This window comes from Bombyx mori, chromosome 26 (assembly GCF_030269925.1).
Source record: "Bombyx mori chromosome 26, ASM3026992v2".
NCBI lineage: Eukaryota > Metazoa > Arthropoda > Insecta > Lepidoptera > Bombycidae > Bombyx > Bombyx mori.
The window spans coordinates 8,843,519-8,869,034 of NC_085132.1; the positions used below are offsets into that span (position 1 = coordinate 8,843,519).

General features: G+C 39.8%; 1 protein-coding gene across 1 annotated transcript in view; it reads right to left on the reverse strand.

The window, feature by feature from the left end:
• Positions 1-1,428: 1,428 nt before the first annotated feature.
• The window catches only part of LOC101739944 (uncharacterized), a 28,854-nt gene continuing 4,766 nt past the window's right edge, over positions 1,429-25,516 (reverse strand). Inside the window, exons 2-7 of the mRNA XM_004922033.5 lie at positions 17,279-17,396; positions 8,090-8,160; positions 6,246-6,321; positions 5,707-5,853; positions 4,546-4,705; positions 1,429-3,379 (exon numbers count right to left, since the gene is read on the reverse strand). Of these exons, the coding sequence (XP_004922090.1) occupies positions 3,241-3,379; positions 4,546-4,705; positions 5,707-5,853; positions 6,246-6,321; positions 8,090-8,160; positions 17,279-17,396 (711 nt within the window). The 3' untranslated portion in view covers positions 1,429-3,240. The remainder of the gene's footprint in view (positions 3,380-4,545; positions 4,706-5,706; positions 5,854-6,245; positions 6,322-8,089; positions 8,161-17,278; positions 17,397-25,516) is intronic.

Sequence of the window (25,516 nt, forward strand, 5' to 3'; positions counted from 1 at the left end):
GCGAGATTAAAGTGGCAGGGGCAGTGTATATTGTTCGAAGAACAGATGGACGCTGGAGATAAAAAGATCTTAGGTGAGAACCGAGCACTGGAAAAATCAGCGTGAGTAGACCTCCCTTGAGCTAGACCGACAACCTGCTAAAGGTTGCAAGAGTCGGCTGGGTACAGGCAGCTTGGGACCGGTCATTATGGCGAGCTTTGGGGATGCCTTTCTTATTTATTGCTTAGATGGGTGAACGAGCTCACAGCCCACCTGGTGTTAAGTGGTTACTGTAGCCCATAGACATCTACAACGTAAATGCGCCACCCACCTTGAGATATAAGTTGTAAGGTCTCAGTATAGTTACAACGGCTGCCCCGCCCTTCAAACCGAAACGCATTACTGCTTCACGGCAGTAATAGGCAGGGTGGTGGTATTTACCCGTGCGGACTCACAAGAGGTCCTACCACCAGCAATAATGTCTAGCAAGCAATGTTCCATAAGCTTATGATGATGATGGTCTACTTCGAGAAATAAATAGACATTTAGCACTTATCAGTGCGCTCTCAGAATGCACCCAACCAGAAATACTGCTATCCAATAAACATGATTTTAATATAATAAAATATCCACATTGTATGGACTAGAGCCAAAAACTGAAAATCCATTTTACGTTACTGTCTAGCGTAGTTACAAAATCCACGCACACAAATAATAAACTTTGATTACAATTATTAAAAAGTTTTGTAACGAATTTTTTCTCATTTCTATGTTAATGTCACACGAAGGGATGGGATGTGTTTTATTTGAATTTCACAAATGCTGCGTTGTTTTGTTTTTTAATTTAAAAATAGAGAAACAGTGATCTGCATAATCTCTATTCGCTAGTGCTTGTGATCACTGTCTTCTCCGAAGAATTGTCCAGAGTTGCTCCAAGACTGGTAACCAAGTCAACGGCCACTCCTCATTCCCCATCTCACAAACCGCCTATGTTATATGTGAAAGACCGGGACCCTTCTCAAGATATGAGGTCGTAGACTCAATTCCATCGTATATTATTACTGGTGACAGGACCTTTTTTGAGTCCGCGCAAGTAGGTACCACCGCCCTGCCTATTTCAGCCGTGAAGCAGTAATGCGTTTCGATATGAAGGGTGGGGCAGCCGTTGTAACTAAACTTGAGACCTTAAAACTTATATCCCAAGGTAGGTGGCGCATTTACGTTGTAGATGTCCATGGGCTCCACTTAACAACAGGTTGTGAGTTTATCCACCCATCTAAGCAATAAAAAGTATAATAATATTGTCTATCCCACCCTTTAACCCACGCAGGACTGCTTCACAGCAGAATTGAGCAGAATGGCGGAATCTCAGCACCCATATCGTTGTCGATGCCATTGTGTAGGTATATTATAATCGATTAATAATGGAAACTTAATAAAAACAAAGAATAATAAAAATCTCGTATATTTCTTTAAAAACCTATAACACTAATTTACATATATAAAACTAACAGAAGTATCGATATTATTAATATATTATCTTAAAACTAATTCAAGTATTAAATTCAACAAAATTACTTAAATAAGTATACTTATGCGTAAACAAAAAAAAAGAGCTTATACTTTTACTTATTTCGCGAGTGTAACAACATATAAAATGACGGGGATAAATCTCGACATCTTAATAATAAGCACGCATCTATTCTTAACTAAACTCGCTTGTACACGGATTATTTTATACATATGTAATCTTTAAGTTATCTTAAAAAATCTTTGTATGGATCGGCTTGTTGGACCGCTAAAGTGGCTGATGAAAGGCGATTGCATGCAGCAGAGATGCGAATGTTGCGATGGATGTATGGAGTAACGAGAATGGATAGAATACGGAACGAATATGTTAGAGGAAGTCTGAAAGTGGCACCTGTGACAGTGAAGCTGAGAAGTGTGCGTTTGGGATGGTATGAACATGTCATGAGACGAAATGAAAATGAGGTTGGTAAGAAAATGTTAACCATGAATGTGGAATGATATAGAGGAAGAGGTAGACCTAAGAAGAAATGGATGGATTGCGTAAAAGACGATATGGGTAAGAGGGGAGTGAGCGAAGAAATGGTATATGATAGAAGAATATGAAAGGAGAAAACATGTTGCGTCGACCCCAAGTAACTGGGAGAAAAGCAAGATAATGATGATAATAATATGTTGTAATCTTTAAAGTATTTTTCTTGAAGCTTGAAGTTCTATATTAACCTTGTGGCGGTACCTATCATACAATTATGGAGGCTAGAAATAAGAAGCACTATCTCAGTGTATTAAAAAGCGTAGCGGTAATGTTTTAGCGGTAGGCAGCGGCTTGGCTCTGCCCCTGGCATTGCTGTAGTCCATGGGCGACGGTAGCCACTCACCATCAGGTGGGCCGTATGCTCGTCTGTATACAAGGGCAATAAAAATAAAAAATAATAATAATAAACGTCACACAGCTAATGTGCGATAGAGATAACAGTATGAAGCTGAAATTAGCCGGTTCTCTCTTTCTGTAGATCGATTTGCAATATTTATTGCCGAGTACTGTAACCTTCTTTACAAATTGCACATAATTATTTCAAAAAATGTGTCATTTCAAAAATCCATATAAAAAAATCAATCGCCACATGTATAGCGTAGTATCTTTTGAGGACGGCTCGATCGATTTCGACACAATTCTTTTTCGTCGTCTGAAAGAAAATTCTTGGCAAACCCACTAGCAATTCTTCATACAATTAGTGATAGTCACAATGGAACGTGATCAGCTTACTTACTTGTTCACATTAATTGCTTACACAGTTAAAACGTCTTTAGGGAAACAACCACATCGGAATTAGTTTATTATAATGGCAGACAAAACAAAATTTAGCTTGGTCATAACTTTTTTCTTAATTAATAATAATAATAATAAAGCCTTTATTCAGACAAATACATATTTTTTTTACATATACAATTATTATTTCATTTTATTATTTTTTTTTTTTATAATTGCTTTAAGTAGTGGTATTAATATTACTTTAATTTTTATGGAAGATTTTTTTGTACCTAAATTATTATTAGTTTCTGTCTGTTTGTCTATTATAGACATAGGCCTCCTCCAACTGCCTCCATGAGCTTCTATTTTCAGCTGTTCTGGTCCATGTGCTTCCCGCAACTGTCTTAATATCGTCCACCCATCTCCTAAATTTCTTTATTGGAGAGTTCTTAATGATAAATTTATGAGTAAGGTAGATAATATTAATATAGAAATATAGTGCCGTCGGAATGATTGTCGACTTTAATGGTTGGCGGTGGCGGATCTCTTTCTAACAGGTACGATCTTAGACGTATCAGACAAACGTTTATCAGATTGCACAATACTGAAGTTATCAGGATCCTGAAACAATAAAATCTAAATATACCAATGGTAATAAATAGCTTCACAAGTTTGACTGGATCGATGGTGCGGTAGTTGGTGCTCTTAATTGCTGGGCTGAAGGTTGTAGGTTCGATTCCCAAATCTGGCCAGCATTCTAGTGATAAGCATATTTGTTTGATCTATATCTGGGTGTTAAGTTAAGTTAAGAATTTAAATGTATGTATAAGTATACTGTTGTATATAAGTATACTGTTCACTGCTTTTTGATATGACATGACGTTTATTAGACATTTTTATTAATATTTCAACAAATAGTACTGTTTTTTGACTGCGGCTGAAACTGCTTGTTGATATGATATGACGTTTATTAGACATTTTTATTAATATTTCAACAAATTGTACTGTTTTTTGACTGCGACTGAATTAAGAAATTCCGTAACGAAAATAACCTGACACCACCACTACGCCTACTGTGTAGCTCGCGTTCAACACATTCACGCGTTGCGCTGGTGTAGTGTTTGTGAATAAGCGCGCGACGTGACGTCGCACTGCATGATCATCATGAAAAGTCTGCCCATCTCTCTCTCACGCGGTCTAGCTTATGAGTGTAAAGGGGACAGTTAATGTTTTGCTTTTGTTAATGTTTATAAATATAGCGTGGTCTTATTTTTATTATTGTTTTAATATGAAATTATTATTGTCTACTTGTAATTGCAAAGTTGATAAAAAATGCTTTGCAATAGCTTTACCGCGGCAGTCCCCGAGTGCCACACGTCTTTTTTATTATTGTATTCCATTTTCGAGCCGATGAATTGCCAATGTTAGGTACGCCATTGTTGTCACATGCATCAGGCCATAAATTAAATAGTTTAAGTTTCTTTTCAATGTTAGATGTTTGTGATGCGGCAGTACTTTTTTAAACAAATAAATAATTAAGTATGTATATCAGTCTCTGATTCGCATAATTATTGTTGCAATAATCATTATTTGCAGAATTATTGGTGAAAGGGCCTTAATGTAAGTCCACACTGACAACTACGACCGTCATGTCTGTTTAATTGACGAAGTAATTGTGCAATTCAAAGGGTCTTTGATTGATTGCAAATGAGTTTGGCCTCATACCTATAAGCGAACGTAACAACTTAAACTCAGGAGTATCCAGTACCACAAACTGAAAGACTTACCAATAAGAGTATCCTAAGCTTGGACCTGGGACGAAAAGACCCAGCGCTATATACGATATGGCCAGATGGTCCTTCAAGCCTGACACCAGCCAGTATATGCCGAAGATCAGCAAAACAATCGAGCCAAGTAGTGCAGTTAAGACATTTGCCCAAAGACACCCTGGAAAAAATGATACACGCTTCATGTTCCGTCCACGAAACCGGTTCACAGGGAAAAACAAATAAAATCGGTTGTCTGTAAAGTCGGTTTACTGACAATAGTTGAACGTAACAACGTCATAAGAAAATACTGATGGAATGGTTTCATTTTTCAATTATCGCAATTATCGTTGCCATAAACAATTGACACCACATTCACTTTTCACTGAACTTCATACTTGACGAAAACATGTAAATGTATTATTGTATAGCAGCTGTCGGCGCGGATGCATCGCTCACTCAAGTAGGAGAGAGACAGATATCGAACGCTGCCGAACGCGGAGGCCGATCGTGCCTCTTTGACGCTCGTTGCGCGCTCTCGCTTGCACTTCAAGCCTTAAATGGAACGCCTCAGAGCGAGGTAACGCCGCATGAGTCATGTTTTTTCGTGCGTGCAGCCGGCTTTATCGAACTATAAGACGTTGTCAGGTCAAAACCTTCAAATGACTTTTTTTTCTAATTAGTGTAGACATTAAAACGTTTGTTACCTAGTGAAAAAGAATTTAATCTGAATTTCATATTTATTAAAATTTGATCACTGTATTTTTATTCAATTATTCTTACTCTTCTACTTTCAAGATGTCAACTATTGCACTGTCGATTGCATCTATAATTGAGGTGACATCTGTCATTTACTTCTATATATTGTTACGCCGGTAAGAGTAGCGCCATCTACCGCCGAATAGCCGAACGAATATCAAGACCTCTAGAACCTCTAGAACGCTCGATGAGTTCAACGTTATCTATTGTGAGATAGCCGAAACACACAATACTCGACTTTTGTGGACTTTTTACGGTAGGCAGCGGCTTGGCTTTACCCCTGTCGTTGCTGACGTCCATGAGCGACGGTAACCAGTCACCATCAGGTGGGCCGTATGCTCATCTGCTTATACGGCAATAAAAAATAAAAAAATAAAACTCAAGTGGTATTGAGTGCAAAGTATACCAAAAAAACGATCTTACCTGGTAACCCGAAGATCGGTTCGGTGGGGTTCTTCGTTGCGTTCAAAATGGCCAGAGAGGCAGCCACTAAGCCGAAAGCGAGCTGAACGAACAATACCACAATGACCGCAATGTAGACAGCATAGGACAAAACTGGCGGCGGATACACTGAAACAATGAAACGAAAAGCTATTATTACTGGTGGCAGGAACTCTTGTGAGTCCGCGCGGGTAAGTACCACCACCCTGCCTATTTCTGCCGTGAAGCAGTAATGCGTTTCGGTTTGAAGGCTGGGGCAGCCGTTGTAACTATACTTGAGACCTTAGAACTTATATCTCAAGGTGGTTGGCGCATTTACACTGCAGATGTCTAAAGAGTACCTTAAACACTTAAGATCAGATGGGCTGTGAGCTCGTCCATATAGCATTAAAAAAAAAAGAAGGAATCATGCATCGCAATAGAAAGTCTTATTTTCTCCTCAAAGCATAGTGAAGTAAAAACTTACCAATTTCTATACAATAACAATTAATCTGGTTATTCGAAATTAAAATTAGACTCACAAGGATCGTTTTGGTCCACTTCCGTAACAGCTGTGCAGGCCGGTGTGGGTCTAAATCCTTGAGCCAATGCTTCCACCTGCAAAAATGATTTTCACGTAATTACTGAACACCTTAGAACTCATGTCTCAAGGTGGGCAAGGCATTTACGTTGTAGATGTCTATGGGTTCCGGTAACCACTTGACACCGGGTGAGCTGTGAGCTCGTCCATCCATCTAAGCAACAACAATAATAAGTTAATTGTAAATAGACATGTTTAAACAAAAACAGACTTCAAATAGAAAAAAAAGAAAGATATTCCAAAACAAATTAATATACACTAAAAACAATAATCATCGAAATCGGTTGGCGTGATATTGAGTTATTCATCTATTTGTCGCGCACGTACTTAATGCAAATTTAAGACTTATATGGTTTTCTCAGAGATACCATTATCAGAACTGGACTAAATTGAAATGGGACCACACGGGAAGCGTCAGCTTTCTGATAAAAAAAGAATCACCAAAATCGATTCACCCAGTCAAAAGTTATGAAGCAGTCGAATTGAGAACCTCCTCCTTTTTTGAAGTCTGTTAAAAATAGTCCGGTTCAATCTACAAATGCTTAAAGTCCACACTACACCAATCCCAGAATGCATTTACACGTGAGTTCTACTGGTGTATTTTTTTCCTACATAAGCTGGTAGCCTAGAGAGGCTATTCCAGCGTAACCGTAACTAGTAGGTGAGCTCACGGGGCTCAAACCTGACGACGATGCTAACACGAACCCTAGCAAGAGCCGTGCTTCGCAGAATCTACCACCGGATCGGAAACGCCACCCACTGAGAAGATCCTGCGAGAAACTCAGTGGGCTGTGTCTGAGAGTTAATTTACTCGTCGAGCCCTTTGTCGCAAGCGACGGGTTCGACGAGAACGGTGACCGGTGCTTGAAGTACCTAGAAGCACCGTTAGCGGATCGGGAGGATCCGAGATGACGTGTTTTAGGCGACGTCGACTGCTTTCCATTCTTTCCGCAGGATCGGGAATGTAATGGTGTTAATGCGTGAGACGTTTAATGTATTCTACAGAGCAGCGCCCCTAGCGGCAAACTTAGGCAAACGTTCCAATTGTATACATATTTCAGTTAACTTTTACGTTATCGAGACCGTTAAAAAACTCGCACTAAGCACACTGCTCAATTCAAATAACAATTTCCTAACACAATAATACTTAATCTATCTATATAAGTATATAAAAATGAATTGCTGTTCGTTAGTCTCACTAAAACTCGTTAACGGCTGGACCGATTTGGCTAACTTTTGGAATTGAATTATTCGTGGAAGTCCAGAGAAGGTTTAAAAGGTGAATAAATATGAAAATGCTCGGAATTAAATAAAAACAAACAATTTTGTTTATCCTTTGATGTGTCGTCCCCCGTCGGACCGATTCCTTTTCTTTGTTTTAAGTTTATTTTATACAAAAGTTTAGGTCATTTATTTATCGATTGAGGCACTACAACGTCTGCCGGGTCAGCTAGTTTGAAATAATAATCTTTTTTTTTTCATGGCCTTAAACATCATTTAAAAAATACACAGTCAATCTAAATCATTATACAATTAATTCACACACACAATAATATAATAATAACATCTGTCTCATGGGACTTCGTAATTGGAATAGAGTCTAGTCTGCCCATCTAGAGCAGTAAAAAGTATAGGCATCTCAGCCTTCAAATTGAAACGCTTGAGTACTTGCGTTGCAGATAGATATATAGATATAGGCAAGGCTATGACACCAAACCACGTGGGCTCAACCGCTATACAGCTTAAAATATTTTACGATGATTTTTTTAATAAACGAATACTAACTTCTATAATCCTCGCGTTCTCCTCTGTTTTACAGCTTAACGCACAAGCGTTGAAGTCGGATAGGCAGGTCACTGAAACACGAAAAGAATAAAAGTAGCAATTAATAGTCGAAATTCGAAGTCGTCGTGGCCTAAAGGATGAGACATCCGGTGCATTCGTGTGTAGCGATGCACCGGTGTTCGAATCCCGCAGGCGGGTACCAATTTTTGTAATGAAATACGTACTCAACAAATGTTCACGATTGACTTCCACGGTGAATAGTTGTGTCGGTACACGGCTTGATGGCGAAAAGTTTCGATCAACATCTTAAGAAACTTTCGTTATCCAGCTGGGTTAAGGGCCTAATACAGAAAGCAGTTATCCTTGATACTGCACGCATTGTGAGGAGGTTTCTCACTCTGGAGTCCTAACCACTGGTGGCTTGTGTCGTAGACACCGCCATCAGCGGCAATCTATTTTTATATAGTGTTTCTTAAAAATTGTATTTTTAATATCTTTTTTAAAAAATATTATGTAATTAATAAGATTTTAAATAAATATAAATAATAATAAGAATAATAATAAGCCTTTTATTTCCTACTAAATACTCTAACAGCTATTAACATATGATCACTTTACTAATTTAATACATTTTGGTAGTTTTATGTAGAAACTCCATATTTGGTATTGGCCTTCTCCAAGGTTGCCCAATTGTTTCTGTCCTGTGCGATCTTTTTCCAGCTTGGACCGGCTGTCCTTATAATCCCGGCCTCCAAACGAGTCAATGGTCTACCTCTGTTCCCTTTACCTAGTGGGCCTTTCCAGAATGCTATTTTTATGGTCCATCTCTCATCCTTAGCCTCGCGATGTGACTAGCCCATTTCCACTTCAGTTTTTGTGCATAATTTTACGCATTGGTTGCTTTTTTTTTTATTTTTTTTATTGCTTAGATGTGTGGACGAGCTCACAGCCCACCTGGTGTTAAGTGGTCACTGGAGCCCATAGACATCTACAGCGTAAATGCGCCACACACCTTGAGATATAAGTTCTAAGATCTCAGTATAGTTACAACGGCTGCCCCACCCTTCAAACCGAAACGCATTATTGCTTCACGGCAGAAATAGGCGGGGCGGTGGTACCTACCCGTGCGGACTCACAAGAGGTCCTAACACCAGTAAATTGCTCTGGTTATTGACCGTTATTTTGTATGTCGTACTTTATCTACACTACATAATTTATTTATTACGACCCTGCAACAACCACGTCTAAGAACGCAGACGAAAATTACTCACAATAATGTAAGCGATAAATTTCGAAAAAAAAAAAACATTTTATTACATTACTCGTTCACAAATACGCGACGAGCTTATAATATTAATAATTTCGAAATTATTTTGCAACCCTCAAAGTTCTATCGTTTTGATTACGGCTTTCGTGAACACCAAATACTTCATGTAATCGTTTATTTTTTAAGCCCACGATTGGAGAATCGCAGTATATAAACAATCTAGATTTATTTATCTTGAATGAGAGTCGTGACTACCGGAAGAGTCGTGTCAATTTCATTAAATTACAAAAAAAAAAACAGCATTTTTGTCATTATTTTTTTATTGTGAGTTCCGAATAATTGTTCTAGTCTTAGAACTGTTTCAGGATACAGAATGACAATTACACACTGTTACACGCTGGGGTTCGGGATAAATAAAATTCAACCGAACCACAACTTTGTTAACTTAACTGTATTTATCACTTATAACACTTAAAACACTTCATAAACACTTTCACCTAAATCACAAACACTTTAAAATTCTTAATCCGCATCTTTCGCTTCGCTTCAAGTGATCGATTCGCTGTTTCGCTTCGAGTAGTTCCGATTACTAACTGACTATGTGCCATCTCTGCAACGCTTTTATAGTCGAGACGAAATCCCTAGAATCGTCAAGAATATTCCACAAAAGTCGAGTATTGTGTGTTTCCGATATCTGACAATAGATGGCGATATACTTCTCGAGCGTTCAAGATGCTACTAGATCCTTCGACTCTTACCGGCGCAACAAGCACTCTGGATCCAAACCAGCCTTTAGGTTAAGGTCGTTTTGACATTCATTTAAATTTTTTGTTTTATTAGTATTACATACTGTTTTTGTTTTATTCCGAAAGTGTAATTATTGTTTTTATTTAATTCTGGTATACTATATGAAATGTTAACGAAAGTGATATGGATGCAAAATCTGAACTAAATTAATTTAAAATAAAAATCGGTAAAAAAACTTTTAAGTTAAACGGTTTTATGTGCACTGAAAACTACAAAATAAATAAATAGTTACTTACCTATCAACCTACGTAAGTGATCTCGGTCATTAATATCTCTGATGGTAGTGGTTGTCATAACATGAACCATGTCAGCGGCCGAAAGGCAGTTCATGAAAGAACACTAACACCAGGGTTTGCTTGGTAGGTAAACTAAGCAGCCCACACTATAACAAGTAGGTATTTTGACCTTCTAGTTCAGAAATATTTTAGTACTAGGCAGAATAGCTTTTAGGCATATTAGACTAAAATAAAAACGTGGGGCCCATTATTATTTCTGTATTACTTTCTACTATACTAAGTGTGGATTGTATCGACTTATTATAATCGTCATCATCATCATCCTAGCGGTTTATCCCGGTCGCATCCGAAACCTCATAGCTCCGGAGTCCAGGGTCCGCTGAATCGACTTACTATAATCGTAACTGGAGGTTTTGACCATCAATAACCAGCCGTGACGGCTTCACCAGCGAGCGTCGAGCTCATGATCTACCAAAGTATAAGATATGCTCTGCCATAGGTATGATTTCAGAGGGGCCCCACGTTTTTATTTTAGTCTAATATGCCTAAAAACTATTCTGCCTAGTACTAAAATATTTCTGAACTAGAAGGTCAAAATACCTACTTGTTATAGTGTGGGCTGCTTAGTTTACCTACCAAGCAAACCCTGGTGTTAGTGTTCTTTCATGAACTGCCTTTCGGCCGCTGACATGGTTCATGTTATGACAACCACTACCATCAGAGATATTAATGACCGAGATCACTTACGTAGGTTGATAGGTAAGTAACTATTTATTTATTTTGTAGTTTTCAGTGCACATAAAACCGTTTAACTTAAAAGTTTTTTTACCGATTTTTATTTTCTTGTTTTTAGTATTTAGTGAAATTGTCTACCAAATATTCCTCATTCTATTTAATTCATTCAGTGCATCATTATTACATGGTTTCTTACCTGATAATTTAGTACAATCTAATTCCTCAATACATAGCCCTTCCAGAGACTTGACTCGACTTAGAGCCACGTATGCTTGTCCTTCCTCAAACAATTTTGAGCCCAAATATACTACTGCATGGTCGACGGTGCTGCCCTGCATTTTATAGACGGTGAATGCCCATGACAAAACTAAGGGCAACGTCCTTCTTTCAGCCGTACCATAATTGAATTTTGCTGGAAACTGTATGGCTTTAGGGTAAATAACGTGCATGCCGTTACATTGCACGCCGGAAAATCCCGAAGTGAAAACGCTGTGGTCACCTTGATGCCATGAAGCCCGAATAATTCTAGCAACGTCATTAATACTAATGAATACATTTGGAATTTCAATTCTTTCAGGTTCACCGTTTTCAGGTATATCTGGCACACTAAGTCGTATTAATTCTTGTTCACTAATCTGGACATTTTCGTCAATGCGTACATCTCTATAAAGCGGGTTATTTCTAGTTAACCATCTTAAAGCGCTGTAGACTTTTTCGCGAGATATTGTGAATTCTCTTGTGATGTTCAAATTCTCCAAACGTTCTGTAACTACAACGATACCCACCTGGCTGGAAGATCTTGGAAGCATATTAGGTAATCTTTCACTGACCTCAAAGATATCTTGGGCAACAACACTGCTTGTCCGCGGAAACCGTACTGCCCGTATAGCCCAGTAAATTTTACGATTTTAACAAACGGGATGATTCTACACAGCAAGCGCTGCTCTGCTTGCGTCAGCGTTTGAATCTCATCTGGTATTGAACCTGGATCCAGATTATTCCAATACGCCTTTGATGGTGTTATTGTTTTATTACTGGTCACATGTGTTTGGCAGCGCGAACATAAAAGTAATGTTGTTTTGGAGACAGTTCTGCAGGTAGATATCCTAATGCAGCTGTGTTGTAACGTACAGTATGAATTTGGTTAGGATAACAATGCTTCGTGCAAATGTTACAAACGTGTACACGATATGTTAATAGCATTTTCAAACGCTTGTACATGATTTTCAGCTCTGCGTTGCTGTGCATGCTCACGTTGGTTATTTCACCTGTCGTGGCGTTGCTCAGGTGTTTCTGAAGCTTCTAACTCCTTTCGTCTCTCACGCCGTCCTGTTAGCCTGGCCTCGTGTTGCTCAGATGTTTCTGACGCTAATAGCTCTTTTTGTCTGTTACGTTTTAATCTTAGCCTGGACTCATGACGCTCAAGTGTTTCTGACGCTATTAGCTCTCTTCGTCTGTCACGTTGTGATGCTAGCCTGGACTCATGACGCTCAGATGTTTCTGACGCTATTAGCTCTCTTCGTCTGTCACGTTGTGATGCTAGCCTGCACTCATGACGCTCAGGTGTTTCTGACTCTACCAGCTGCCTTTGTCTCTCACGTTGTGCCATTAACCTGGTATCATGTTGCTCAGGTGTTTCTGTTGCTAACCGTTCTCTTCGTTTCTTTTTCTCTTCGTTCTTTTTCGTTGTGTAGCAGTTTCGTTTTTATTTTTGTTTGCTTTTTTATTTATTGTTACCATGTTGTTCCCACGATTAAGAGGCATTTTGACGGTCGACCCCCCCAGAAGTCCAGTAAAGGGGCAAGGCTTAATATACAACAAGATGCGCCCAATCTTGAGGGGGAAGCGCTTACGACATTACATTTTTATCCACCCTAATGCCATACAGTCCTCGGCACGTTTTAACCTATTATTTTCATCGCCGGATCATCATGCCATCGTCTTTAGTGACTGTGGTCGTAATCATCATGGATTGGATCGGAAGACCCCCGAGATTCCCACCCTCCCGATCGTGGCCGTACGCCGGCGAAATTGGATCAGTAGATGTTTAATTTCTGTTTCTGATGTTAAATATAAGGGAAGCCAAGGGAGCGGGCTCCGGGGGAGAAACAGACGGGCCTGATCTACACCCTCTCCGCTGGACTACTGTGCGAAGCTCAACCAACGCCGCCCCCCATGACGGACGTCATTTGATTGAACCTGGTCCAGTTCATATGCGATCCTCTCAACACTAAGATTGTAACAGTCTGCAGTGTCGGTTCCCGAAGCCCGATTATGGTCCTCAACTCCTTAAAAGAAGCCAGGCTCCATACTCCCCTCCAAGATATCGTGCACGAAGTGGCTCGCACGCACTCAGCTTTCGGAAGTCCTAGTCTACCTGCGACCAACTCAACCACCTCCCCGTGATTCCCGTATTTATTACGTTTCTCACGGTGGAGCTCATCAAGCGACCGCTGGCCCGAGACGACCTGTACATCCACGATCATTCCGACACCATCCCTGGAGGCGATAATATCCGGCTTACGGAGACCCACCGATGCTCGTAGCCTAGGCTCCAGCTCAACCGTCCACTTGTTCTCTTCCATAGCTTTCGCCACGAAAGAGACAATCTTGTTATGTCGTAGAATCCGGCCGCCGTGTGTTCTGTGACACTGCTGTAGGATGTGAGCCGTCGTCTCCCTGACCCTGCAACCAGCACGGCAGGTCAACGCCGACTCACTCCCACCTCTACGCCCTCTCGATCCGCGAATGCGGGATGGGAGGGCGTTGATGTGCGTGTGCACGAACTGCACGAAGTCCCGTCCGGTTATCTGCGCGCATCGCTCCCTCATCCATTTAACTTGGGTGGTATAGCTACCGCTTACTAACGAGGTATCTAATTACCTAATTTTTTTTATCTGCCCCTCTAACGTCACACAATCTTGGACGCAATCTGTTCAATCTGTTCTCGACACGACTAATCATGCCCCCACCTAATACGCCATTTTGTAACGGCGTCCATCTTGAATTTTAAATTTTGACATAATCATCGTGTTTTACTAGTGTAGCCCTTTCATTTGATACCCATATTAAGGGGGTTAAAGTAAAATATGTAATCCGCCATTTTGTATCGGCGGCCATCTTAGATTTATAATGTTATTGATTTTATTATATTATATTGTCATCTAAATTACATGTGTGTACCAAATTTCAGATCAATCTGACAACGGGAAGGTGCTTAAATTTCAATTTCTAATTTTGACCCAAATAAATAAAAAACAAATTCCGTACGGGTCGAGCTAAATAAAACCGTTTAAAAAGACGCGTGGCACTCGGGGTCTGTCACGGTAAAGCTATTGCAAAGCATTTTTTATCAACTTATGCAATTACAATTAGACAATAATAACTTAATATTAAAGCAATAATAAAAATAAGACCACGCTATATTTATAAACATTAACAAAAGCAAAACATTAACTGTCCCCTTCACACTCATAAGCTAGACCGCGTGAGAGAGAGATGGGCAGACTTTTCATGATGGTCATGCAGTGCGACGTCACGCCGCGCGCTTATTCAAAAACACTACACCAGCGCAACGTGTGAATGTATTGAACGCGAGCTACATAGTAGGCGTAGTGGGGGTGTCAGGTTATTTTCGTTACAGAATTTCTTGATTCAGTCGCCGCGCTCAAGGCCCGCGAAAGAAGCTATGCAATAGCTTAAAAAAAATTACAACCTGCTTACATATTATTATTTACCTGTCACATGCGTATCGTATATCATGAAGATAAGAATAGAGACCCAAACTATACTTTTATCGCATTCAAGTCCACTGGTTACGTGGGATTCCCTGAATTGACGAAATTATCTGTAGCCAGTTCGAGAAAATAATTGCGATACCCACAAAACTAAAATTAAATTATCATTTTTTCCTACCTATGCTGATAGCCTTGAGAGGCTATTTCAGCTTCGCCCAAACGTTTGTAGGTGAGCTCGCGGGGCTCAACCGGAGAGTTGCTAACACTGACCCTAGCAAGAGCAGTGCTTCGCAGAATCTACCACCGGATCGGAAACGCGACCCACTGAGAAGATCCGGCGAGAAACTCAGTGGGCTGTGTCTATGGGTTAGTTCGCTTGTCGAGCCCTTCGTCGCCAGCGACGGGTTCGACGAGGACGGTGACCGTTGCTTGTGGTGCCTAAAAGCACCGTTAATGGATCGGGAGGATCCGTAATGACGTGCTTTGGGCGACGTCGACGGTTTATCATTCGGTCTACTGGGTCGGGTATGTAATTTCCAGCGCCTACGATGAGAGAGTTCTCATGTCGTGCCGCCTTCTCAAAATGGCGTAAAATTAAAGCAATTTCGTATCTGCTACGCCGAACTTTGCGATTTAAGAATTAGCACCGAAATTTATTTATCGCTCGCTTTATTAATTTAATCTTTGTAGAATACAATTTATGATCGCAATATAACGCTTGTTGCGCTGTAGGTATATAAACTTTAAATGCTCCTATTTAATTACGAACGAAACAAAATGCTTATTAGAGACATTTAATCAGTATGACGTTAATGCTCTCATTAGAAAAAAGTGTTGAAACGCAACGTTTGCTAGCACTATGAGAATATTATGTTACTCGTTATGAGAAAAAAATTACCATTTTAAATGAAATATTTCTTTCCTAATGAACTAGACGTCGGATGTACTTGCATCGTGGCTACGCGAGTATGCCCGGGCCTATTCAAATAAGCAGGTATCGAATATTGTGGAATAAAAATCAAACGTGCTGAGTTGATTAACTTGTGTGAGGACAGTAGGGCGTATTTTGGGCCTACGTAAGTGGTTACTTAAAAACAAACGAGATGATTCCTGTGCACCCCGCCTATTTCTGCCGTGAAGCAGTAATGCGTTTCGGTTTGAAGGGTGGGGCAGCCGTTGTAACTACTTATACTGAGACCTTAGTACTTATATATATAGCAATAAAATAAATAAATAAAAAATAAGTGATTTTTACCGCAAGCCGTCATACGGTTAGTCGATGCCTTCACTATACAATGAATATTCGATATGTTTGTCTGTGATAAGATTGTTAATATTCTATTCCATTATTCAAACTATTAAATACCTTATTATTACCGACCTTACCCTACCTTAAATAAAATTTTATTATTAATAGCTGAGTCTCGCGACGTTACCCGCGGCTATTGTCGTACCGCGAGTGACGCCGCGGGGCGAAGCTAGTCTAAAAAAGCAGCCAAAGCTACTCCCTATATCATCAGCTACCTATCAGTGAAAGTCTCGTAAGAATCGGTCCAGCCGTTACACAGATTAGCCGGAACAAACAGACAGATAGACAGACAGAAAGACAGACAAAAAATGTAAAAACTGTTATTTTAGTGTATGTACCATATATCAATATTACCATCAATATTACAAACAGTCACTCACGATATTTATATGTGCTGATTGATAAACACATCACAATTTTATTTTACACCGGCACCATGTTTTAGTTTTTTACACACAGTCTTCGCATCGTTTTCACACGCCTAGTTTTTATTATAGTGTCAACAGATGGCGTGGAAAACGGATCGAGCAAGAAATAAGCAAAATGAAGTCTCAACACAATTATTATAAACTAGCGGACCGCTCCGGATTCGCTCGGGTCTTTAACAAACATTTCAACGATATTTGACGTTGTTTTTTTTTTTAAATAAAAGAACACTTATTGCAGCATAACTATAATAGTTAGACATATGCTGTCGTGACACTTTTTGTAAATAATAATGTGTTCTACAAAGTCGTAGTACATAATTTTATTCTATCGTCAATAGTTTTCGCATCGCACGCGATGTAAAGAATATTTTAGGCATTTTTTTACACCTTGGGTTACATTATTGGAGTTTTAGGAAGGATCCCTAATTTTTTTCAAAAAAGATTATAGCCTATGTCACCCGGAAGTAGTGTAGCTTCCAAACAGTGACAGAATTTTTCAAATAGGTTCAGTAGTTTCGGAGCCTATTCAATACAAACAAACAAACAAATATTACCTCTTTACAATATTAGTATAGAAGTATAGATTAGTATAGATAAGTCGGCTGTGAGATCCCAAAACAGGTCCTAATAAAAACTATACAAACACAAAATAAGTTAAAGACAAACTTACTGAACAAAGCGTTCGACATTGGCGTGACAAGTGTGTTTAGAGTGAGCTCTCCCGTGAACAGTCCATAGCGAATCATACTGTCCCTTGATTGTATTTCTGCCGTTGCTGTTGACACAACCTGTAACCAATTATTAGTTTAAATAGCTATACCACGTTTTTACCAGCATAAAGGGAGATCTTGCGATTGTTTCCGGTGTGGAAAAAGACTATTTGTTTTTTTTATTGCTCTTCTAGGCATACAAGAATACGGCCAACCGGATGGGGAGTGGTTACCGTCGCGAAAGGACGTCAGCAATTCCAGGAGTTTACGCGGAGTATTATCTACAAGCCTCGTTTGAAGAAGGACATGTCATAGCGCTCGGGAAGCACCGTGGAGGTGAGCTCATTCCAAAGCCGGATGGCATGTGGCAGAAGAGATATCTGAAAACGCACTGTGGATGAACGCAGTGGTTCTAGGTGGTATAGACCAAGTATATTTCCCCCCTCCCATCAGTTATTATTTCCATACTGTTGATGTATTATGTGTATATAGGTATATTAGTATGTATTGTATGTAAGTATGTACATATTATTATATTGGTATATAAATATTAGTATATATTTCATATTATATGTAAACGGTATATATTTTGTTTATTGTATGTATATATTTTCTATAATAATGTATTATCTATAATACACCACAACATACCTGCTATATTTTTATATTTTCCAGAATTTCTGTAAATGAAACGGTTGTCTGGAAGAGATCGCTTTTAGCGATAAGACCGCCTATTGTACAAATGTATCTACTTTTTTGATTGTTTTTTGAATGTAAATTGTGTTTTAGTGTGCAATAAAGTGTATTCTCTCTCTCTCTCTCTGTATTTCCGTTATTTGGTGCAACCGAAACAGTTCGTCTTTATCGCTTTACCTTCTGATTAAGTGCAAGGCTATCTGAGTCGTTAAAACGCGAGACTATACAATATTCTTTTTATGTGAATATTTAGTTGAGATAAGTGATTGATACTCACCGCGATTTTATGTTTTGTAACAGTACTAGATAGTGAATCTAATTATTTGTACAAGTTTACATGACATTCTTTAAATGAAAGCTACGATAATTTTGATAAGTTTATCGCTTCTTAATCTTTTTTTAATGCTTATTATTTGTCTTGATAAGTATTTGATTCATATTAAATTTTCTTTAACATAATAACAAATTTTCAACCGTTACTGGAGCCCATAGACATTCACAACGTAAATGCGCCACCCACCTTGAGATATAAGTTCTAAGGTCTCAGTATAGTTACAACGGCTGAAATAGGCTGGGTGGTGGTACCTACCCGCACGGACTCACAAGAGGTCCTACCACCAGTAATTACGCAAATTATAATTTTGCGGGTTTCATTTTTATTACACGATGTTATTCCTTCACCGTGGAAGTCAATCGTGAACATTTGTTGAGTACGTATTTCATTAGAAAAGTTGGTACCCGCCTGAGATTCGAACATCGGTGCATCCACTCTTTTCCGTGGGTGCATCGCTCAACACGAGTGCACCGGACGTCTTATCCGTTAGGCCACGACGACTTCACCTATTAAAAAAAAAAATTTATTTCTGGTACTTTTATTGTTATGCCCAATAGTCGGCCGCGAAAACTGTAAAGTATTTTAAACGTCGGAAACAATTGAATGGCATTAAAAACGCGAGACTACACCGGGAAAGTAGCTTTAACTGTCTACAAACTCACGGACGACTTAGTCACGTGGTTGCCGATGCCCACAGACATCACGTAGCGTGCACTGCCTAGTATGATCCGTTTGTGACGACACTCTAGTTCTGAGAAACTTCCAAGGTTCTCCATGCTATTGGGATTCTTCTAGTCGATATTTTCTATGCTCAGTATGAGGTCCATTCTTGATGCTTTTAAAGTCTTCAAGCACCGTTCACCGTCCTCGTCGAACTCGTCAATTACGACGAAGAGTTCGACGAGCGAACTAACTTATACTAGTAGTATAGTATAAGTTATAGTATATAAATATATATATATATATATATGTCGTGGATAACGACTTTTAGTAATATTAAGACGGTGGTTTCGATTATTATTTTTAAATGATGAAATGTTGTTTTGATAAATATCACAAAATGAAGGGTAGACTCCGTAACGCCACAGTATAAAATGGCGGTACGTGGACAGAGTCGTGGCATTCCGTGTCAGACAGTCATTCCGTCCGTCTCAGTCAGTCGGTCTGTCGGTATGTGCAACGAAACTGTCGGTTTATCCTGTCATTGTGAAAGTTGTGTGAGTTGAGTTTCAATAATTGTTATTCAAAAGGTTTTATTGACTTTTTATAAACTGTGTTCAACCAAATACGAGTGATGACGGAACCTACCGCTCAGCCATTCCTGACGTGTGCCGACATCAGAAGTGAGATCAGGACTCTACTCTCACTGGCATGACGTATTTGAACATGTTCGAAGTACAGCAAAAAAAAACATGATGCAGATCAGAATACTAGTAGTGGTACGCCACAATAGCGTGAATGCAGCATACGTAAGTCGTGTAATAACGTCTCTGTTACCTCGATGGAAGATCTGAGCCACGAAGAAATCGTCACATCTTACGTTCTGGCTCATGTTGCCCAGTTTGACTGTCGACTTCATCACATGGCATTTACTAGCGGAAATACAACACGTAACAAGCTATTGCAAGAAATTAAGCAAGCAAGCAAACAAGAAAACAAGCAAGTTTCCGTGGGGAAGAAAAATTGACACATCTGAAGTCGTCGTGACCTGTAAGATAAGACGTCCGGTGCGTTCGTGTCTGGCAATGCGGCGGTGTTCGGGTCCCGCTGACGGATGCAGGTTTTTCCGGTGAAGTGCGTGCTTGTGCGTGCTTGACAAGTGTTCGCGGTTGGCTTCCTCAGTGTGGGAATAACATCGTGTAGGAGAGGTGGAACCCGTAAAATTGTAGTTTGCGTGGTGGCTGGTAAGATTTGTTGCGGTAAGAAGTTTGCATGGTGGTAAAATGTCTTGTGAGTCTGTACAGGTAGCCGGAGGTGAGACTTCCGCGGTCGCGGCCCACCCAGTCCGCGAGAACCGGGCAGATCGCCTCGACGGTACGGAGGCCGGCCGACGGGTCCGTCAAAGGACGAGACCACGCCTCCAGCACGGACTGCCGAGATTGGAGCCTCCGCGCTCCAGCCGCACTTGCGCTAGGGCGCGCCGCCTCGTAGGAGACTGTGAGGTATCCTTGAATGACTCTGACTGCGATAGCGCGCTGCCGGCATCGCAGCGCGGCGACGTTCTCGTGGGTAAGGACGTGGCACCAGACGGGTGCTCCGTATAGTGCCATCGACCGCACGGGTACCATCACCCTGCCTATTTCTGCCGTGAAGCAGTGGTGTATTTCGGTTTGAAGGGTGGGACAGCGGTTGTCGGTTGTAACTATACTGAGACCTTAGAACTTCTATCTCAAGGTGTGTGGTGCGTTTACGCTGTGGATGTCTATGGGTTCCAGTAACCACTTAACACAAGGTGGGCTGTGAGCTCGTCCACACATTAAAACGAAGAGCGTAATCAAACGAATTTAGATCCGAAGTTTAAAGGGCCGTTTAAAGTAGTTGAAGTATTGGATGGTGACCGTTACACATTGAAAGCTTTAAATTCAAAACGTACTTACAAATACCCACATGATAGGCTAAGAAAAATGCCAGCAGGTCATATACCAGTCGAGGTTGATGTAAATGATGATGATGAAGAGCAAGCTTAAATTGTGGTGAAAACTCGAGTAAGGATAGTCTATCGGCCGTATTGTGTTCGACCGTACCAGTAGCTATTACGTAGTCGTAGCCCGGTAGAAATCGGTGTCTCTTGAGGCAACTCAAGTAGTCCGTGGGTGCGCGGTGCGCGTTTGGCTCTGGCGGAGGTCGGGGTCTGTAAAGACCATCGTGTGTAGTCAGCGGGTGATGCACACGGGCGATCCACGCTGTGGATGCGCATCATGAGGGCAATTGCGATTGCTGGTCGGCTGGAGAGCCGTGGCGTTAGATATTTTTACTCGGAAGTTTTCTTTGATCTGAGTTCCTGTAAGCTATGCCTGATTTGTACAGAGTAAATTTGAAGTTTGATGAACGACTGTGGTACGTGCTCTGGCTGCTGAATAGTGAACTTTGTATACCCTATTGTTTGATTTGGTTAAAATGGTATAAAAACAGTTTAAAGCTTTGATGACTTAAAATTTTTCCGAAGTGTAGTCAGGAGTTATCGAGCGGAACAAGGGTTCTCGTGGATGTTTTTGATTGTAGGTTAACCATCACACGAGGACGTATACAGTCAGGAAGGCCGTGTCGCAATCGACACGTGATTGCTGCAGCCAATACGAGATATGGGACGCTAACGCCGTCTGTCGGCGCTCGATGGGTCAACTATTCACCGGCCGAGCGGAGCGACGTGCCGATAGCTGCGCAATATCGGGCATTTTGGTAAATGAGAAAAACCTGGTGAGTCGTTTTATTTTTATTTGGAAGGTGCCGAATGCTCTCTTGTCAAGAAATATTAGTAGTAGCTTCATAATTCAGCAATTTTATACGATGGTTCTCATAAAAGGTTTCTGTTGTTTTGACCCAAAACTGTACGGAACAAATCCTATGCGATGGTTTATTGCTTACCTATTGTATGTCATGTACTACCTGATAGTTGTTTTAATCGGTTCAGTGAGATTGAGCATTCAGCGAAATAGAACTCTTAAATCTAGTGTCCTTATTCGAAGCCCAGACTTGCGTTATTGATGACCAAGCTCGCGATGAGCTCATGGAATTGTTCTTGACAAGAAGTGCTAGAAGCCGTACATCTTTTGAAGTGAAAACTTCTTTAGAATCGTTGTGATTTCAAACCGGAAGCAAGGAAAAAAAAAAAAAAAAAACGACATGTAAGAGACACAAATACAAAAATGTGTAGGATGAAGCCAGCAAAGAAGGAGACAGAAATAAACAACATACTATTTAATACAGCGCCATCTGTGAGATTTTTAATACTAACGTGTGTATGAAGAATAACAGAGGCGAGCCCCTTCGAATTCTTTATAGTTCGCGTGCCATATCCCAAAAGGTTTTTACTTAAAATGATACTGAAAGTAAGAGATTAACTTTGACGAGACCAGAACATTGGAAATTTAGTAAAATTCGATGTTGAATTTTGTTGAAATGAAGACAGATTGCTTTAACTGGTAATAGAACCTATGATTACATAAGGTTGCCTCTAAGTAGTGCTACTGACGAGACTGATCAGTGAGGTGAGAGTATCTCCATCGATTGGTACAGCGGAGACCTGGGTCTCAATGGAGACTATTGTTGTGTTGGTCTAGTAATGACTTTGACTCTATATTGTGAAATGATGTGTATTGGTTTTATCATTTGTTTTAATGATAATGTGGGTGGCAATGTCACTAGCTGCACCGGCAGCCAGGCCAGGAGCGTTCTATACGATTTTGTTGACACTAGTGATGTAGAAGATGTAGGATCAAATGACCACGATACAACTAACTGATTAAAGTAAGGATTTTGTTGTCCTATTTTGTGTGATTAGTACAACAGTATTCAGTGTTATTTATGACTGGTAATTGAACACCTCGCTCGGTTTAGGTGATGTGTTCGTTTTATTGCCGGATGGAGGCATTGCGATGTGTTTTATGGTTGAAGTGGGTACTGGATGGAAGTTCCAATTGCGTGCCGGATGGAGGCATTAGTGTTTTGTGTTAAGGTTGGGTACCGGATGGAGGTCCCACTTATTTGCCGAATGGAGGCAATAAGTAGTCAAGAGCTACTTGATGGAGGTGGCACTTGAATTGGTTTATCGTCACTCGATATAGGTGGCATGAGTTACTCTCACTAGATGCAAGTAATTGTAACGATAGTTTGTGGTTGATACATAATACTGATGAAATACTGCTCAGATTGAGTTGTTTTGTAATAACTCGGGTTTCTAATGCTTATTGAGCATTAATGAAATTTTTCAGTTGTATAGTGTATCACTAATAATTAGGTAATTAAGTTATCTACTCACACTGGTTAACATAGTCTGTTAAAGATCTTGTTGAGAGCTAACGTTATGGTTTGTAATGAAAGGAATCCCAATCCTCAATCGTGAATGTATCAGGATTGGCCGAGACGAAACCTGTTTGATATTGGAAAAGGTTGTTTTCCTTGCAGGAGCGTCACACAGGGACGTGTGACGTGTCAGAATGGCCGTGTCGTGGATAACGACTTTTAGTAATATTAAGACGGTGGTTTCGATTATTATTTGTAAATGATGAAATGTTGTTTTGATAAATATCACAAAATGAAGGGTAGACTCCGTAACGCCACAGTATAAAATGGCGGTACGTGGACAGAGTCGTAGCATTCCGTGTCAGACAGTCATTCCGTCCGTCTCAGTCAGTCGGTCTGTCGGTATGTGCAACGAAACTGTCGGTTTATCCTGTCATTGTGAAAGTTGTGTGAGTTGAGTTTCAATAATTGTTATTCAAAAGGTTTTATTGACTTTTTATAAACTGTGTTCAACCAAATACGAGTGATGACGGAACCTACCGCTCAGCCATCCCTGACGTGTGCTGACATATATATATATATTGCTTAGATGGATGGACGAGTTCACAGCCCCCCTGGTGTTAAGTGGTTACTGGAGCCCATCGAAACTACGATGTAAATGCGCCACCTACCTTGAGATATATGTTCTAAGGTCTCACGTATAGTTATAACGACTGCCCCACCCTTCAAGCCGAAACGCATTACTGCTTCACGGCAGAAATAGGCACGGTGGTAATGGCGGTACCGACTCGTGCGGACTCACAAGAGTTCCTACCACCAGTTATAGACACCGCCCACTGAGTTTCTCGCCGGATCTTCTCATTGGGTCGCGATTCCGATCTGGTAATAAATTCTGCAAAGCTCTTGCTAGGGTTGATGTTAGCAAATTTTATAAGGTTGAGCCTGTGAATTCACCTACCCATCCGCGTGAAGCTGAAATAGTCTCTTAGGCTACCAGCATTTGGCAGGAAAAAAAACAGTACGAGAAGAATTTGAAAACTATTCGCACTGACTGCTGCGATGATGCTAAACCCCAGAATTTAAAATCTGGTGGCGACTTAACTCCTCCTAATCCTCTCGATACGAATAAAATAAAAAGTTTTGATCATCAGTCGAATCTGTGTTCACGATTGTACCAAAATCATGCGAACAGTTCTGCCGTGCTTACGATAAATACAGTAAGTCACATTTTTGTCGATATTGAGTTAAGTATATATTTGGAATGTAGAGATTGAGATCTACATTTCTGTATATTTAAAATTTTAAAATGTGGTATAGAAACTTAAATAAGCTTAAGCATAATTACAGTAAGAAACATTTTGCGCCAAAACATACTTATTATAATTGCAGTATGGGCACATACGGTTGATTTTTTCATAAAGTTTAAACCATTTCCTATGTATTGATACAGTAAGTAATTTTGCTGTTATTATTTTTAAGATATGAGTATTTTTCATCAAGTATCACTGAAACATATTAGCAGTAAGTACCACATACTATTATTATATTAATTGTTGAAAATAAAACATTAGTTACTAAACCTTAACATATCTACAGTAAGTTGAACTTACTGTGTATATGATAAGTCAGCAAATTAAAATATTTATTTTTATGCATAGTCGTAACAACAGCAAGATTCACTACTGTAATTATATTAAGGAATACTTCATATTATGCGTAGACTTGCCTGGAACATGTTAGGTAAACACGTTACTTACTGCAAATATTATAAGGTGTTTAGTTAAAGTTGAGAGGGCTCAACTCATACTAATGTATAAAACAGATCATAATGAGATGTTTCAATCATTGGATTTTTTACAAGCTAAAATTGTGAAGACCCAAAAGTTTCCTGAGGTGAAGTCTAAAAATAGTCCCAGAGGAATCACTGCAGATCGTAAAGTAGATATTATACAGAAGCTTGTACCTCTGATGCCTGAGAATAGAAGAGATTTTTGGTTAAACATTTCGAATTCTGCAACAAATCTATTAACCGAAGAGTTTTGAGTTCAGATATATTTTTTTAAATAACAGGTGTTATTTAAAATTGCCGTTTTATTGTAATAGGTACCTACTTCGAATTGACATAGAACCTTTATGGTTTGAGATTTTTTAGTGAACAGGTGTAACGTTCGATTATCGACTTTCAGTTTTTTTTTATTATTATTCA